The 16859-nt window shown below is 33.0% G+C and overlaps 1 protein-coding gene across 8 annotated transcripts; it reads right to left on the minus strand.

Annotated features, from left to right (window-relative positions):
* Positions 1-517: 517 nt before the first annotated feature.
* LOC123203183 (extensin-3-like) lies at positions 518-2126 on the minus strand. 8 transcript variants are annotated; one of them, XM_044619405.1, is made up of 4 exons: positions 1351-2126; positions 1243-1320; positions 917-1212; positions 518-824 (listed from the first exon to the last, which is right to left on the minus strand). In XM_044619405.1, the coding sequence occupies exons 1-3, from the start codon at positions 2073-2075 to the stop codon at positions 951-953; spliced, it is 1065 nt and encodes a 354-aa protein (XP_044475340.1). In that variant the 5' UTR covers positions 2076-2126; the 3' UTR covers positions 518-824; positions 917-950. The 8 variants fall into 8 exon arrangements, with proteins under 8 accessions (XP_044475340.1, XP_044475336.1, XP_044475342.1 ...); XM_044619401.1 differs by having other exon boundaries at positions 917-1458; positions 1489-2125; XM_044619407.1 differs by lacking the exon at positions 1243-1320 and having other exon boundaries at positions 1351-2125.
* Positions 2127-16859: the final 14733 nt, after the last annotated feature.

Below are 16859 nucleotides of genomic sequence, written 5' to 3' on the forward strand. Positions count from 1 at the left end.
TATTTATTAATTGAACAATGTTAGGTATACACAATTTTGAGTATGTAAATGAATAAACATGCGCTATCATATGAATTAGTATTACTTTATTTTTAATTTAAAATCATTTAATTATTTGATGATACGTATCAAATATATATCTATTTATTTACTCTAAGTAGGTATACTTAATTTTGTTGTTATTAATTAAAACTGTAACAAGGGTCAAATAGTTTTCTAAACTATCATAAAGAACTTCAGCTTTTAAATTTCCTCACTGAAACAATGATTTGCTCTGCATAGTGGGTTTCATGGTGGGGGATTAAAGAACATTCATTACCATTGGCCACAAAATTAATATAATATTTACCCTAAGAATTCAAATAAAAAGAGTGTTGAATCGATCAATTCATTTAACACGCTTTTTGTTCTACATCAGCTGCATGAAAATCCATGCAGGACCACATGTTAGAAATTTCACTAAACATCATACCAGTTTCAGTTTTTAAAAGATGTCACGTTGCTCTCTAAAGGACCATTTCATAGGAAAATTCATTCCTTTTTATTTTATTTTATGATCAATCTCTGCATGGTCTTGCCAAAAAGATTGAAAAATACATTAAGACGCGCTGTTCGAAAGAAAGAGAAGTGCAATTACAGAAACTATCAGTGCTGAAAAGGATAATTGAGCAGTCTTTTCATAATTGATTTCTTTTTTTCACATGCCTCTTATTATCCTTCCAATTAAATACGATAAAAACAAACGCGGAAACTCGCTTAATTTCTTGCACACTATAGATCGAGCTAGCTCTTCAGCTATGCCTTCCTTATTTTGATATTTTCTCCTGCAAAAATAAGTTTGTGTTAATTGATCACTTAACGTTAGTATTGTTAATTAAGAAGTTGTGTTTAATCGTAATGTGGAATATTAATGTACCTGAAAAGGAAGATAGATATCAAAGGCGCGCCTTCTAGTAGTGGTGTGGAGGAGGGGGTGAAGCGTAGATGTAATGAGGAGGAGGTGGTGGAGGAGACTTGTACTTGTATGGCTTTTCGGGTGGTGGTGGTGACTTGTATACCGGTGGAGGAGGACACTTGTGAACTGGCGGTGGGGGTGGAGGGGACTTGTAGTGGTAAGGCTTCTTGGGTGGGGGAGGTGGAGATTTGTAGTGGTAGGGTGGTGGAGGTGGAGATTTGTAGTGGTAAGGCTTCTTGGGTGGGGGAGGTGGAGATTTGTAGTGATAGGGTGGTGGAGGTGGAGATTTGTAGTGGTAAGGCTTCTTGGGTGGGGGAGGTGGAGATTTGTAGTGGTAAGGCTTCTTGGGTGGGGGAGGTGGAGATTTGTAGTGATAGGGTGGTGGAGGTGGAGATTTGTAGTGGTAAGGCTTCTTTGGTGGGGGAGGTGGAGATTTGTAGTGGTAGGGTGGTGGAGGTGGAGATTTGTAGTGGTAAGGCTTCTTGGGTGGAGGAGGTGGAGATTTGTAGTGGTAGGGTGGGGGAGGTGGAGATTTGTAGTGGTAAGGCTTCTTGGGTGGGGGAGGTGGAGATTTGTAGTGGTAAGGCTTCTTGGGTGGGGGAGGTGGAGATTTGTAGTGGTAAGGCTTCTTGGGTGGAGGAGGTGGAGATTTGTAGTGGTAAGGCTTCTTGGGTGGGGGAGGTGGAGATTTGTAGTGGTAAGGCTTCTTGGGTGGAGGAGGTGGAGATTTGTAGTGGTAAGGCTTCTTGGGTGGCGGAGGTGGAGATTTGTAGTGGTAAGGCTTCTTCGGTGGCGGAGGTGGAGATTTGTAGTGGTAAGGCTTCTTGGGTGGGGGAGGTGGAGATTTGTAGTGGTAGGGTGGAGGAGGTGGAGATTTGTAGTGGTAAGGCTTCTTGGGTGGGGGAGGTGGAGATTTATAGTGGTAGGGTGGAGGAGGTGGAGATTTGTAGTGATAAGGCTTCTCGGGTGGAGGAGGTGGAGATTTGTAGTGGTAAGGCTTCTTAGGTGGTGGAGGAGAAGAGTAAAGATAGTGATCATCAGCAATGGTTTCAAAAGGGAGGGTAAGAGAGATTATTGCCACTAAAAGAGTGGCCAAAAGAGAGGCCATTGAAGACCCCATAATTTGACTACAAAATTAGCTAAATGGGGTTTTGCTTATGCTCTCAAGCGTTGCTTCTCCTCTGTTTATATAGAATTTGGTTTTTACTTTGAACACTGAAAAATACCCAAGGTAAAATTGATTTTCAACACAAAATAATTATAAACCGAAATGATTAAATTCAAGCTAGGTTATTTGTGAAAACGATGTGTAAGATTTGGACAAACCGCTGACTTCGAATAGTTTACTTAAAGGCATCTTTTTAATTTTGGCTTCAAAGAGGATGCAAGCTAAGCATGGAATAAACTAACATTATAATTCTGTGAATTTTTTTTTTTCTAGCCGTTTAATTATGATGAAGAAAACTAAGAGTGGTTACAAACCGGATCAAGTTAGAGCACTCTGGGTTTGAATTCGATTCGAATAAAAAATAGTTTGATTGAAATTCGATTCTAGTATGTTAAGCCAAAATTAGAGGTGTTTTGAGTTCGACTCAAGTAAAAAATGATATGGTTCAGTTCAGTTCAGTTCGGTTCAAGTTTAGCTAGAATGAGTGGTTTGAATTCGTAATATGGTTCGGCTTAATTCATAGTTCAAATTTATAATTCAAATTCATGACTCATTGACAAGATGATATTGTTTTACCTAAATAATATATAAAATCACCTATTTAAGCCGTAAATTTGAGCTGAATCAAACAATAAATTTGAACTACCAATTCAAACTATTAATTTAAATTGATTCAAACCACAAATTTAAACTATCTATTTGAATTATAAATTTGAATCAAACTTAAGCTGAATGAAGTTAAATACCTCTTAACTAAAGTTTGGTTTGATTTAAAAAACGAACTGAATCTTTCAATTGGGATTCAACTTAAATTTAAATCAAATAAATTCGAACTGAGTTAAACTAAATTGAGTTAATTAGATCATATCTAGAACTAAAAGAAACACAAAAGTCTTCCAAAATTAAGATTAAATGATCTTTTAATCATAATGTTTTTCTATGATTTTCAAAAATAAAAAAAGGGCATTATCATATTAAACAAAGTAAAAATGAACCTCACAAATACGTACGTACTAACATGACAAGCAGATGAAGTTGCCAAACTTTTGTTGGATTTTTTTTCTCGTTGGGATAAAATGGGACCAGCTGGCGGCTGAACCTTCATCTCTCTCTCTTTTTTCTTATAGTCTTCAGTTACCCTCTCTACTTTCTTATCTAAAATCTGTCATATTCAACAAAATGCATTACAGCTCTAAGTTATTATTTCAATAGGCGCTACGCATTCTTAGTATTTGATTATAATATTAAACATGTATTCTTTTCTCTTAATTTTCTCTTAAGTTCGTACTTTAGAAACTGTTCAATGCTTTATCCTCAACTAATCCATAATGATTTAATGATTAATAGCTAATCCCCCATCTTAATTATATTATCAAATTTAACACTTGAATTATGATCACATTTTTTTAATATATATGATCTCCATATATATAGAAAATTCGAGATCGGTCGATGAAGATAGATATATAAAACATGAATCACGTTAAAGCCAGAAACCCTTCATGATAAATAATTATTTCCCTTCATTATAAGCCATTTCTTCGTCCCTTAACAAGATGCCTCCCACGTGCTGATGAGTACTACCATTCTAATTTACGTAGGGTAGGTGATGACAAAGATGAAAAGCACAGGTTTGACTATTTTTCTGCTAGGGTTTATCGTGGTGTTTCTGGCATGAAGGTCTGGCAATTGCAGCTGGCTGGGCTCCTCCTAATTAATTCAAGTTTTGGCTTATATTGAAAAAGGTGGTAACCGGGTTCTGATTTCCTGAAAATTATAGTGGATGCCAAATTATGAAACAAAATTTCAAATGGAAAAAATACGTGGATAATTCTTGTTATGCCAAGACTCAAAATATATTACGTTTAATTTGCTTGACAGTTGTGATTTTCAGCATTGGTCAGAGATGTCTATCCTGTTAGGATTATAAAAATAATATTTATAAGGCCAAATGAAATGAAAGATTCCCCCAAGTTAATTACTTATCTATTTGTCAAAATCATCCATTAATTTTAATAATCAAATGATATTTATATTAATTTTTTAAAATATTATAATAAAAATATATTATGAGGCGTCGATGTTATATTTTAAAAATTTACTAAGAAAAAATATATATATTTTTATCTTATTTAAAAAATTATTATATAATTTCAATAATTTATGATATAACATATATATTTCTTATTTATTGCATATTTTGAGGGTATAATTGTCAATTTAAAAATTACTGAGAGGTATATTAAAATTTTCAAAATTTTAATAGTGTCCTAAACTTTTTTTTATATTAAAAAAACCTCTTAAATTTTTATTAACACTTTTAATATTTTTAAAAATTATAATTTATCTCAAACATATTATTAAAAATCATTGACACTCTTATCTAAATATGTTAATAATTTTTTTTAATTATTTTTCATTAAAACTTATATAAATGAGTAAAAATTATTTAATAAAATTTTAAAAATAGATTATTATTTAGTTTGAGGTTTTATTTTGGTTTTTTAAATAATTTTATACAAAATTTGTTCAAAAATTTAATAGTTTGGTGAGAAATTGACTTTTCCTAAACTAAACTTACAAAAATCTATCAGTCCATCAAATCTTTATTGAAAAATAATCATTTGTCCTATTTCAAAATATGAATGCTAAAATTTCTTCTTGTATCTTTCAAGATAGCTAAAACAAGAACTAAGCCTTTAGGTAAGGCATACTGGTGGAGCCTAGATAGATCTTAGCCAGATATTTGGTCTCATTATCTTATAGAAATAAACATGACAGAAAAATTAGATATTACACAATAATAATGGACATGTCATAATAATTGCCAAATTGTCTTTTATACTGTCGTTTTAACAGCACGTTAATTATAAAAAGAACGTTCAAGGACATCAATTTCATCTTTTTGTTCTTGTACACTTCTATAAAAACATTGCTATAGCTAGCTTGATGTTAACCAATCATAAATCCATCAAAATCAATAAATTAATTTATTAATAGTTTACCTTGACTTTAAATAAACTTTAGGTTATGTAGTGTGATTTATCACTAAAAAGTTTGGTTAGATTGTGATTATAATTAATTTGGTATGGGAATTCAAGATAATTCTTGAACCCCTTCAGGTTTCATAGAATTACTAATGATTATTGTAGTTTCAAAAATAGTAAAATCCGCCCTTGTTATTATTGATATTATGTTATAATTTATAATTTTAGGTTGACAAAAAACAAATTGAAAGATTGTGACACCATAGTTTGATTGAAAGGATAATACTAATAGGATATGGTTTGGACAAGTTTCTTTTCTTTTTTAGTCTATAAAAGTTATTCACAATAGCTTTTATGTTGTAATTAAATGTAAATCGTAAGGGGTAAAAAGGTCAATATGGAACATAGGATATAATTATTTATTGGGGAGAAAGACATTTGGAAGGCAACCATCTGTCAGACTTTTCAATGTATAGGGACCTACTTTCCTTTTTTTTGGGCCAGAAGTCTTTCGCCCACCCAAGTTTAGTTCATCATTTTACTTTCCTTTATTAAGTTTTAAAATTTTAAATACTTACTTATCAATAGTTATTAATAAAAAAATTATTTAGTTTTAAAGGCATAATTTTTATTTAACCTATAATATTAAACAAAATTAAATTTTATCTCATTTTTATGTCTTAATTTTAAGCACTGCATTTTCCCTAATTAATGTTAAAAATTATCTTTTCCCCCTTAAGTTTTTATTTTTTTTCTACATTTTCTGATGACCTTTTTCATCTCTAGTCACCTTCTTCAGCCCAGTTTCTTTTTCTCAAACGTTCTTTGTCAAAAATGAGCAATGCTCTCTCTCCCTCTTGATTCTTTCTATTGAAACTTTCTTTAGAGATGAATCTCGGAAGATCGACCAAAGATAGACGATCTCTCTTCATTGTGCCTTTGTTGTGTTTTTGCCAGTGAAATAAATGCAATAGAGGCATGACAAAGAGAGATCGCCTCTATTTTCAACCAATCTTCTAAGATCTATCTCTAAAGAAGGTTTCGACAAAGAGATGGGAGGGAGAGAGAGCATTGCTCATTTTTGGCTGAGAGTCTAGGAGGGATAGAGAGCCAGATAAAACGAATTGGACTGATGAAGGTGACCGGAGATGGAGAAGGTTGCTGACATATGTAGGAAAAAAATAAAACCCTATAGGGGAAAAGGAAAGTTTATAAAACTAAGTAGGTGAAAATTGTCAATTTTTAAAACTACGTTAAAAAAATAAGATAAAATTTTATTTTTTTAATATTACAAGTTAAATTAGAATTATATCCTTATAACTAATGAATTTTTCTAACAAAAACAATTAACATATGGATATTTAAATTTTCAAAATTTAATAGATCAAAGTTTGACCAATAGACTAAAACTATTGTAGTAGTAAGTCCTTCGTAAGGATTCATTGGCAGGGCATGTCGGTTAATATTTTCAAATTAATTAAACTGGAAGTGGATTCTCTAAAATTTCGGTAGATGTCAAATAATGATTTTATGTATAAAATAAGGTTAATCATTTAAGCATCCTGCTCAGGATAGAATAATTTAGTGTTATTCTCGCCTGATTGAACATGGGGCATGCACCTTTGAACATAGACATATTCGTTTGAAGATGCCATGTGATGATTGAGAGCTTGATCTGACACATATAATAAGAAAGATAACTTTCGCTTTCAATCAATTCAATTCAATTTAAATTTGCACAATTGATGAAACTGCGACAATATTTAATACTATTATTTACCTTAGTTTTAGCCTTAATTCCATATACAGTGCATCTCATTGGAATGTCGATTATTTAGTTGTATCACATCAGCCAATGTGCAATTCGACCACCATAATTGTAATTGTATCAGAAATATAAGATTTGACAAAATTATACATCTCTTAATACAGTTCTAACTTTAGAATCACACTTATATAGAACAATTTAGACAGTATCCCATAAAAAATTATGTAATCTCATTAAAAAAATCGTTTCTTTTCAGATGGGATCTGGCGATTTGGATTGTTTTTTTTTTTAATTTTTTCAAAGTGTTGAGAGAGAAAATGGTTTTTATGCGTTTCCATTATTTATTTTAAAAAGTTTTAAAAATCTCAATTCTAATTCTTTTAACATTATTATTTATAAGATAAAGTTATTTGAGTTTAAATATTTCTTGATATAATTTGGATACTCATTATATTATATATTATTTTTCTTTATATAGTCTAACATTCATGAGATGATGATGTAGTCTAGTATAAATTTTAAAGTCCAAAATGAAGCAGCCATTGCATTTAAACGGGTTATTGTCTCAAGTTGTTAGGTATAGGACAAAATTGAGGAATACGAAATTTCCAAGTCGGGTGCATGCACCTTTATGATCTTTTTATCTTCTAAAACGACCTTTAAGAATTGAGAAGCCATTCATTACATCTAATTTTCTGGTTTAACAGAAAATAGATCTCTATAATTAGTATACGTTTTCTTTTTTTCTACATGTTCGTTATTATATATTATTCTAACAACGTAATTATAAGATGAGTAATGCTACCTACTTTTAAGTACATAAATGAGTACACACATGATATATTATTGTGTGATTGTATGTTATTTTATCATTAATTCAAAATCTCTTAATCACTTAATGACACATATCAAGTATGTATCTATTTATATATTCAATATAAATACGCATAGTTTTATTGTTATAAGATTAACCGAATGATGAAACTTGCTCTCTCTTTCCCACAGTTGTGCTCTTCAAGAGACTTCAACTATGTAGTTACTGTTCTCCATTGCCTCCTGCGAAAACATTTTTATATTTTATTTAAAAAACAAATGCTTTTGAACATATTAATATTACCAATGTGAGGGAATACATAACATTTATTGATGATTATTGTATAAACTTGATTAATTTGGTGTTTTATTACAAATACAAGTATTGCTGAATTTACCTGAAAAGCATTTTAATGGAGACATTATTTATTAGTGGTGGGGAGGAGGGGGAAATGAATAGACGTAATTGGGACGTGGTGGGGACCTGAAAACTGGTGAAGGAGACTTGTGGGCTGGTGGAGGAGGTGGTGGGGACTTGTATTGCTTCTTGGATGTTAGTGGTGGAGGTGGTGATTTGTAGACTGGTGGAGGAGGAGACTTGTATATGGGTGGTGGAGACTTATAAACTGGTGGTGGGGGTGAAGGGAACCTGTATTTCTAGGGTTTCTTGGGAGGACGTGCTGGAGACTTGTACAACGGAGATGGTGATGAGTTGTAAATCGGTGGCAGAGGAGGTGGTGAAGATTTTTTAGGTAGATAAGAATAACAGTATTTAATTACGATATATTATCTTTCTATCTAATTATATATTCAAAAATATATACAATTAATATTGTTCTTAATATCATGATGTGTAGGTTATTTCATAATTTCAAAGAGAAACAGAAGTCTTTGTAAAATGCTATGTTTTCTATTCACGAGGTTCACCTTTGAAACATGAATATTGCCTAACTTTCAAGGAGTTTTCGGCCTTGGAAATTTATGGGACCAAGCGGTTGAATTTTCTTCTTTTTATTTCTTATCTCTCTTCACACCGACGATAATTTCTCTTCTCTCACATTTTACTGCCGCCTGTAAATTTCTTTGCAAAAAGTAGTAGTTTTTTTATAAGTTGTATCGATTACTCCATAATTTTATTGCAAAACACATGATATATATTTATGATCTTATGATTATGAATTAGCACTGTCATATGTATATTTAAATCATCGAATGATCAGCATGCACTATAATCTTGAAGGTTGAACCCATGCAGAAAATTAGAGATAAAAGGCCAAACGCAAGCTCTGTCTCTTTTAACACAAATTGATTGAATTAGAACACGTCTCCTTTGACTGTTTGAAAATTTCACTTTACCTGAAGGTTTGAAAATTTTCATATGATGAAAGGTTTGGCTTTATAACTAGAAGCTCGGGCGTCTTTCCTTGAACGATGAAAGATGTCATTATAAAAACTTTACATTAAAAGCATAGACTATTGAAACGCAAATGAATTTCAATGTATGGTTGTTGGTATATGAGCCAAATTTCAATGCATGGGAAAATACGTGGAGAATTTAAGTGGGGACAGAAACCCAATTTCTTTTTATTTGCTTCAAATTAGTTTATTGTAAAGCTAAGTTAATTGGACATGTCCTGTCATAATTAGGACGATGATATAGCTTGGATTATCAATCCTTTTGCTCTTGTCTTCTCCAATTTTTCTACTATTAATTTTCTCTCCTCTTTATTAGTGTGCTGTTGAAATGTACAGAGAGAAGAGATGATTAAATTTTTTTTTTCTTGGTGTTGAATATAATGGATGTTGAGGATTGGGTGGTAGGGCATGTCGGCTCATATTTTCCTCCATATGATAGAGACAAATTAAAAACTTAGGCAGATATAAGACTATTTTAAATTATTTAATTATATAAGATAAGGTTAAACAGTATTTCTATCAATTATTTTAGTGTTTAATTCTAGAGCTAATCAAAGATGAATAAGAAATAATTAATTCATTTTGTTAGGCACATGCTTTTGAATTGGAGATGCCATGCAAAAAGGACAAAAGACTTGTTCCCACCCAAGGTTTGATGTCATTTCATATTCACACCCATCAACTTTCAAAAACCCAAACATTTACGTATAAACTAATTTTTGTTAAAAATCTCAATTATGGTTAAAGATAAAACTATTATTTATTAAAAAAATTTAAAAAATTAAAATTTTATCACATTTTTCTCCACTAAGTTTAAACATTGAACAATTTTTTTCCACTCAAAGTTTGAAAAGTGACCATTTTCCCTCTAGGGTTTCAAAATCGTCATCCAAGATGGCAAACTTTGTTGACTCTGACCACGTTCTCTCTCTCTCCTAACCTATCTCTTCTTGTTGATCAAACCCCTCCCTTTAGCAAAGACGATTTCCTCTAACGAAGACAAAATTGTTTTCGTCGAAGCATCTTCATCTTAAACAAAGATGATTTGTCATTTTCATTTGAGACGTAGACGCTTCATCTTTGTCAAAGGGAAGGGTTTGATCAGTAAGAAGAGACAAGCCCAGGGGGAGAGAGAACGCGGTTGGAGATAGCAAAGTTCGCCACTTTGGTGACAATTTCAAAACCCTAGGGAGAAAATTGTCATTTTTCAAACTTTAGGTAGGGGAAAAATTAATAGATTTTTAAACCTAAGAAAAGAAAATGTGATAATATTTTAATTTTTTAAATATTTTTAGTAATTGTATTTTATCCTTAACTTTAATTACGATTTTTAACAAAAATTGGTTTATAAATGAGTGTTTAGATTTTTGAAAGTTAACAGATGATACTTTAGAATTACATCAAGCCTTGGATGGGAACAAGTCTCTTGGCCATGCGAAAATTGAAAAGTTGGCTGTGAATGTGAGACATAATTTTCATTGTCAATCAAGTTATCAAATCTCGTTGGATCATTTGTTAAGGTAAATAGTAATTCCCCGTCTGTGACAGTGAACTCCTCCAAAATTTTCCTGTAGGAATTCTTGTCACCCCATCCGATTGGGCCACAGCTTTGGACCCCTTCAAGAATCAAAGAGCAATTACCCAGTCTAAATGCTGCTTAGTCTTGAACCAACTGTTGCGCGCCGCGTATATATTTCCAAAATGTACAAAACCATTTATTTCTAGTTTTAAATATTTAATTTCATACCTAGATGATGTATATATATTCTCAAAATTGGGGAAAGCAAAATTCTTCTTCTCTTCTAAAAACAACGCAATATATTGCTCTCCCAAATATAAAGAAATTATACAAAGTCCAGAGACAAAGTATAGCAAATTGTGTTGTTAAAACTAATTAATACACTGCAAATCGCTTTCAACATGCATCGAATAGAACAAAAGTTCGGATATGTTGATTTACAGTATTTCACTTTACAAAATTTGACTGGGTTTTTTCAACAATATCCGGTTAAATATTCAATACTGGATGCATGCATCATTGCTCTTTCAAAGTTTTCAAGCACCTCACTTTTTAAAGTAATCCACATCAATACACAATTCAAACAGTTTAGTTCTCTAAATGTATTAGCTTTCCAATCCATGAAAGGATCACAAATTCTCAGATACATAAAACGAAATTCAAAGCCTAAAACATTTAGTCAAATGGTTATATTCTTACAATCTTATTTAAGGTTGAATTTGAGATGAACTTGTTTGAGCTTGAGCTCAATTTAAATGAGTCTGAAATGAGTTTGGTTCAAGTGAGTTCGAGCTTGAGTTTGAGAGTTCAATACTTTTTAGTTCAAGCTCGAGTTTTATGAATGTTTGACTTGCAAAGCTTTCGAGTCTAAAAAATATGATACGAATAATCTAAAACAATATCATCTTGACTAATACATTTTAAAATGATGTCATTTTGATCAATACATCTCAAAACGGCATCGCTTTAGTATTGAATCGAGCTCAAAGCTTGATTCAAGTTTGACTTGTTTAAAAAGAGTTAAACGCAAACACCTTTGAAATGAGTTTGACTCTACTGAAGCAAGTCGAACTCAAGCTTCGGTAAGCTCAAGCTTGCCTCGACTTAAATCTAACCATAATCTTATTTAAAGCCTCATGGTTTGCCCTGTATGCATAGGCCACAAGAACATATCTCACAACAACATATCATAAAATAGTAATGGAGCAAAACTAAAATCTTTTAATGACCACAAACATGAGGATAAATATACTATAATGATGTCAAACTCAAAGCATAGTCAAAAGGTTAAAGTTTCGTCAACCAAAAACTAATTTACAACAATCATGTTCATTTTCAGCAATACATCTGAGGATTTCCGCTGCTTTGATAACTTGATCAAACTATAAATTCTTCTCAGCCTCATCTCTAAATATTTTGTGCACCTCAAATGCTCATAATTTTGGTGTGGACAAAAGGATCGAGCTAATTAAATTACAAGTTTCAGATAAGTTTAACCACAATCAGCATAATCCCAGAAGGAATATAGATGCAAACTTGTACCCCTAATGTTGAACCAAGGAATCTCCACAACAGACTATTCACCTCCTGCCACGAGTTCCAGAACTAAACCTTGGGCCTGGAAACCGAGAAAACTGCAGTCAACAAAAAGAATACAAAAAAGGCAGCAGGTGGCATTTGATGCCATACTATGAATATTCTTGACAAAGTCTTACTGTAGTATGCGTCCGAGACGCATTCACACAGACACCTATCTTAGATGTCTCATATGCCCTCGTATCGAGTTGGGCATCCATCTCAGATATCCCCTAACACCCATACTCATCAAATCGGACACCCATCTTAGATGCCTCTTACCTTTTTTGTGGAATGGTCCGAAGGGACACTCGTCTTATACACCACTTGTATCGTCGTTACCACTCAATTTAATTCCACTTTTCTATTAGAAGTTGAGACATCTCATCAATCAATTCATGTGTTCTCAATATCAAGATATCTTATCAACTAAGCTTCAATACAATATCATAATCACCTAAGCACACAATTATGAGTACGTGTTTTAGTAGTCTAATCCTTTGTGAAATATAAATAAAGCGAAAATTATATATATATATATAATTTTAGAGAATATTTTATGGAAGGCAACTATAATTTATATCCCTCCCCTTACAAGAATGTTGGAAATTCTATCGAATCATCCATGGCTAAAATACTTACATTTGTGTAACCATAAAATTATACAAGCAAACTACAACTATCGGGTCCAAAATTGGAGAAGGAATCTAAATGTGAACTTGAAAAACCACCCCTCATACAAGTAAACTATAGAGTCTCTCTTGGCAAATTTTATCCACCCCTCATATATTTTTTTGTGTTGTTTCGCCACCCCTAGGGTTTGCTTTCTTCCTAGTGCAACCCTCGACTTTCTTCCACGCTACTGTTGCTTTTTTCGACATCATCCCCTTTGCCTCTAATCACCCATCTGCCACAAACCACACTGCCGTTAGCCTAGCATCCCTCTCCGACGTAGTTTTCTCTCATCTGACATGAATGTCGTGTCTGTTTCTCCCTTGTTTTTGCAATGTTGTTGAGTTGTCTCTCTCTTGATTCTATCATGCTTTCATCGAGATTGAGCAGTCATGTATGTTTTCCCTCACTGGCAATGCAATAACCTTATCTGTTATCACCGGTTGCTACTCTGACAGCTTTCTTCATACATAATCCACCTTTGTTGTGCATTTTTCTTCTCTACCACCAAGCTTTTTCCATCAGGACAGACGCACCTCTGATTGCCCGGTATCCTCTCCATGGTTGACTCTAGGATGACTCCGGTCACCATCCCTCCCAGTACTCCACCCCTTAGTTTTTCTTTACTGGTAACCCTTTTTCCTACCATGCATCATGGTTCTCTAATCGTCATTGTTTCTTCATCTTTGTTCCTGTCATCCTTCATATCAATTGCTACTACTTCTACTAATTCGACATCTACTTTTTTGATGTACTTGCTACCTACAACGGTCAACATTAGGAGTTATTTCTCTTTCTTTATGGTTCACAATACTTATCGCACGTGGAAGTCGCAATTTCTTGGTATGCTTACCATTCACAATTTGAAGCATTTTATAGCCGTCGATGCATAACCTCTATCACCACTCCTCAATGGCATTCCTAATTCATTTCATTTTTACTATTTATGTGTTGACTAATTGATTTTGACTTAGATTAAATCCACAGTTTTACCTACACTTGTTTAGTCTTTGTTGCTGACTTGTTTCACTACTTTTGAAGCATGGTCTTTACTTGATCATCCTCTGAATTCAATTTCTGGGATCCACCTTTGGTTTATTTGTGATAAGTTGTGCACTCTTCGAAAAGCTTCAAATTAGTCAATGGCTTTCCAATTTCTAAGATCCACCTTCGATCTATCTTTGATACTCTTGGTATAGTTGGTTTTCCTATTTTAGACTCTGATTTGGTAGAGTACATTGTCGATGGTTTAAGTCTTGAGTACCAATCTTTCACTACTTCTTTACATTTTTGGCATCCACTACATTTGATGAACTCTATGATCTTCTTCTTCATGAAGAATATCTTCAAAAAAAACTCTTTGATAGGTCTCCTCCAATTGTTGTTATGGTTACTACTTGATCCTCCTCTTAATCATCGAATATATCTAATTCTTCTAACAAACGTATCTTCCGAGGTCATAATAAACGAGGTCATGGTTGTAGCCATGGTAATCCTGAACAATATACTCCTCGCTAGCAATCCAACCCACCCATTGGTATGTCTTCTGTGATTGTTGGTAATGGTCATTCATTATCAATGTCACATCAGGGATTTGTTTGCCTATCTAAATCTTCTCACTTTCCAATTATTCTATATGATGTTTTGTATGTTCTATCATTATGTAAAAATTTGTTGTCCATTCATTGGTTTACCTTTGACACTGATTATGTTTATCTTCTTAATTCATTTGGTTTTGAAATTAAAGATAAACAAACTAGTCAAATTCTTCTTTTTGGTCACAATAGTAGTGGTTTATATCAATTGACTCATTTTATCATTATCGTTTATTCATCTGCTCATGTCTCATATGATGTTTGGCATCGTCGTCTTGGTCATCCATTTTCCACGATACTTAAGACTATTTTTGCCTCTGTATTTGATCATGTTCATCCTTTACAGGATCCCTCATCTATTTGAAAGGTTTGTCCTTTTGGTAAAAGTCATCACCTCCCTTTTACCAAACGTACTTATACTGCTCATAGTCTTCTCAAGCATCTTCACTTTGATGTATGAGGTCTTACTCTTATCCCGTCGTTGTCATCATTTCATTATTATTTATTTATTATTGATGATTTTAGTCGATATACATTGTTATATCCTACAGTTAAAAAGTCTGATGTTATTGTTATTTTTTTTCTAAATTTAAACTAATGATAGAGAAACCTTTTTTTTTTGTTCTATTAAAATTATTCGTTTGAATAGTGGTGGTGAATTTGATAACAAATTATTTCGTTCTTTCCTTGAGTCACATGGTATTGCACATCAACTATCTTGTCCCTATGCTTCTGTTCAAAATGGTGTTATTAAAAGGAAACATCGTAATATAGTGGAAAAGGACATTGTCTTTTATTACAAGCTAACCTACCTTCTTCCCTTTGGGTGGGGGCTTTTTCTACTTTTATGTTTTTAATTAACAGGTTACCTATACCATTGCTCAAGAATATAAGTCTTTTTGAAGTTTTCTTCAGCGTCCTTCAAACTATGGATCTTTAAGTACCTTTGGTTATGCTTATTATCCTATATTCTCCTGATTGTTCCATATAAATTAGTACCTCGGACCACTCTATATTTATTCTTAGGGTATAATGTTTCACATCGTGGGTATCATTGTCTCCATTTGCTCATTGGTCATGTCTACATCTCCTATCATGTCTTATTTCACAAGACCATCTTCTTGGCTATGGTGTTACTCCTCCCTCCTCAAAGCCTCCTTAAAGGTTTCATTTTTTGTTAATTCTATCTATGATTGTACAACTCTTAGATGTAATGGGCTCACTTCTCTCTGCTACTTATGTAATGTTGTCTAGTCTTATGTAGCCTAATAGTAACTCTCTACCACTCTCCAACTCTGCTAGCTTTCATGTTTCACTTTTAATTGCTTTAGCCTTTATGGAGACCTCCTTATCTAATTGATTTGAGACACTACTAATATGGCCTAATTTTCAAAGCATCAATGAGATCATGGCTTCTTCTCCTTATGTGTTTCCTCAAACTCTTATTGCTAACACTATTAATCCGGTATTCTATGAGTCAACCACCTTTAAGCAAGCTTAATCATTTCCTTATTGGTGTCAAGCAATAAGTGAAGAATATGATGTTCTTATACAAAACAACACTCGGGTTCTTATTTAATCGTCTTTTTAGTAGAATTTGGTTAGTTATCGTTAGGTGTACAAGGTTAATTGTTACACAGATGGGTTTGTTGAGAGGTATAAGACTCATCTAATTGCCAAGGGTTTTCACTAGCAAACAAGTGTGGATTTTACTAATACATTCAATTTTGTTGTTAAACCGACTACTATCTACACAATTCTTGCTCTTGCCACCATGAATGACTGGCCATTACACCAACTTAATGTCAATAATGCATTTCTTCAAGGGTATCTAATCGAAGAAATGTTTATAGAGTAGTCTCATAGGTTCACAAACCCCAGTCAAGCATCTCATGTTTGTCATCTTATTAATGCTATTTATAACATTAAATAGGCACCTCGAGTGTGGTATCATCGATTATATTCCTTTTTACTCAACTTTGGTTTTGTCAACAATTGGTCTGATCCTTTACTATTTATTCATCGTACCTTTACATTAGTTGTGATTTTACTTGTTTATATAGATGACTTGGTTGTTACTGGCTCTGATGCATCGATTATTACAAATTGTGTTTCTACCTTATGTTCTGCCTTTGCATGCTGGGATTTGGGTACCCACAATTTCTTTCTTTGTATAGAGGTTGTCCACCAGTCTACCATTTTGCACCTATTTCAACAATGTTACATGGTGGACTTGTTTCGACGATTCCAACTTGACTCATGAGTTCTTTGTGCCACCCTTTTTCTTAATTCCAAGGCATCACCGCCTACTGATGATAACTTATACTTAGACGTTACACTTTATCATAGCATAATTGCTGGCCTATAGTATCTTACTCTTACTTGGCTTGA

Source organism: Mangifera indica, chromosome 19 (genome assembly GCF_011075055.1).
Source record: "Mangifera indica cultivar Alphonso chromosome 19, CATAS_Mindica_2.1, whole genome shotgun sequence".
NCBI lineage: Eukaryota > Viridiplantae > Streptophyta > Magnoliopsida > Sapindales > Anacardiaceae > Mangifera > Mangifera indica.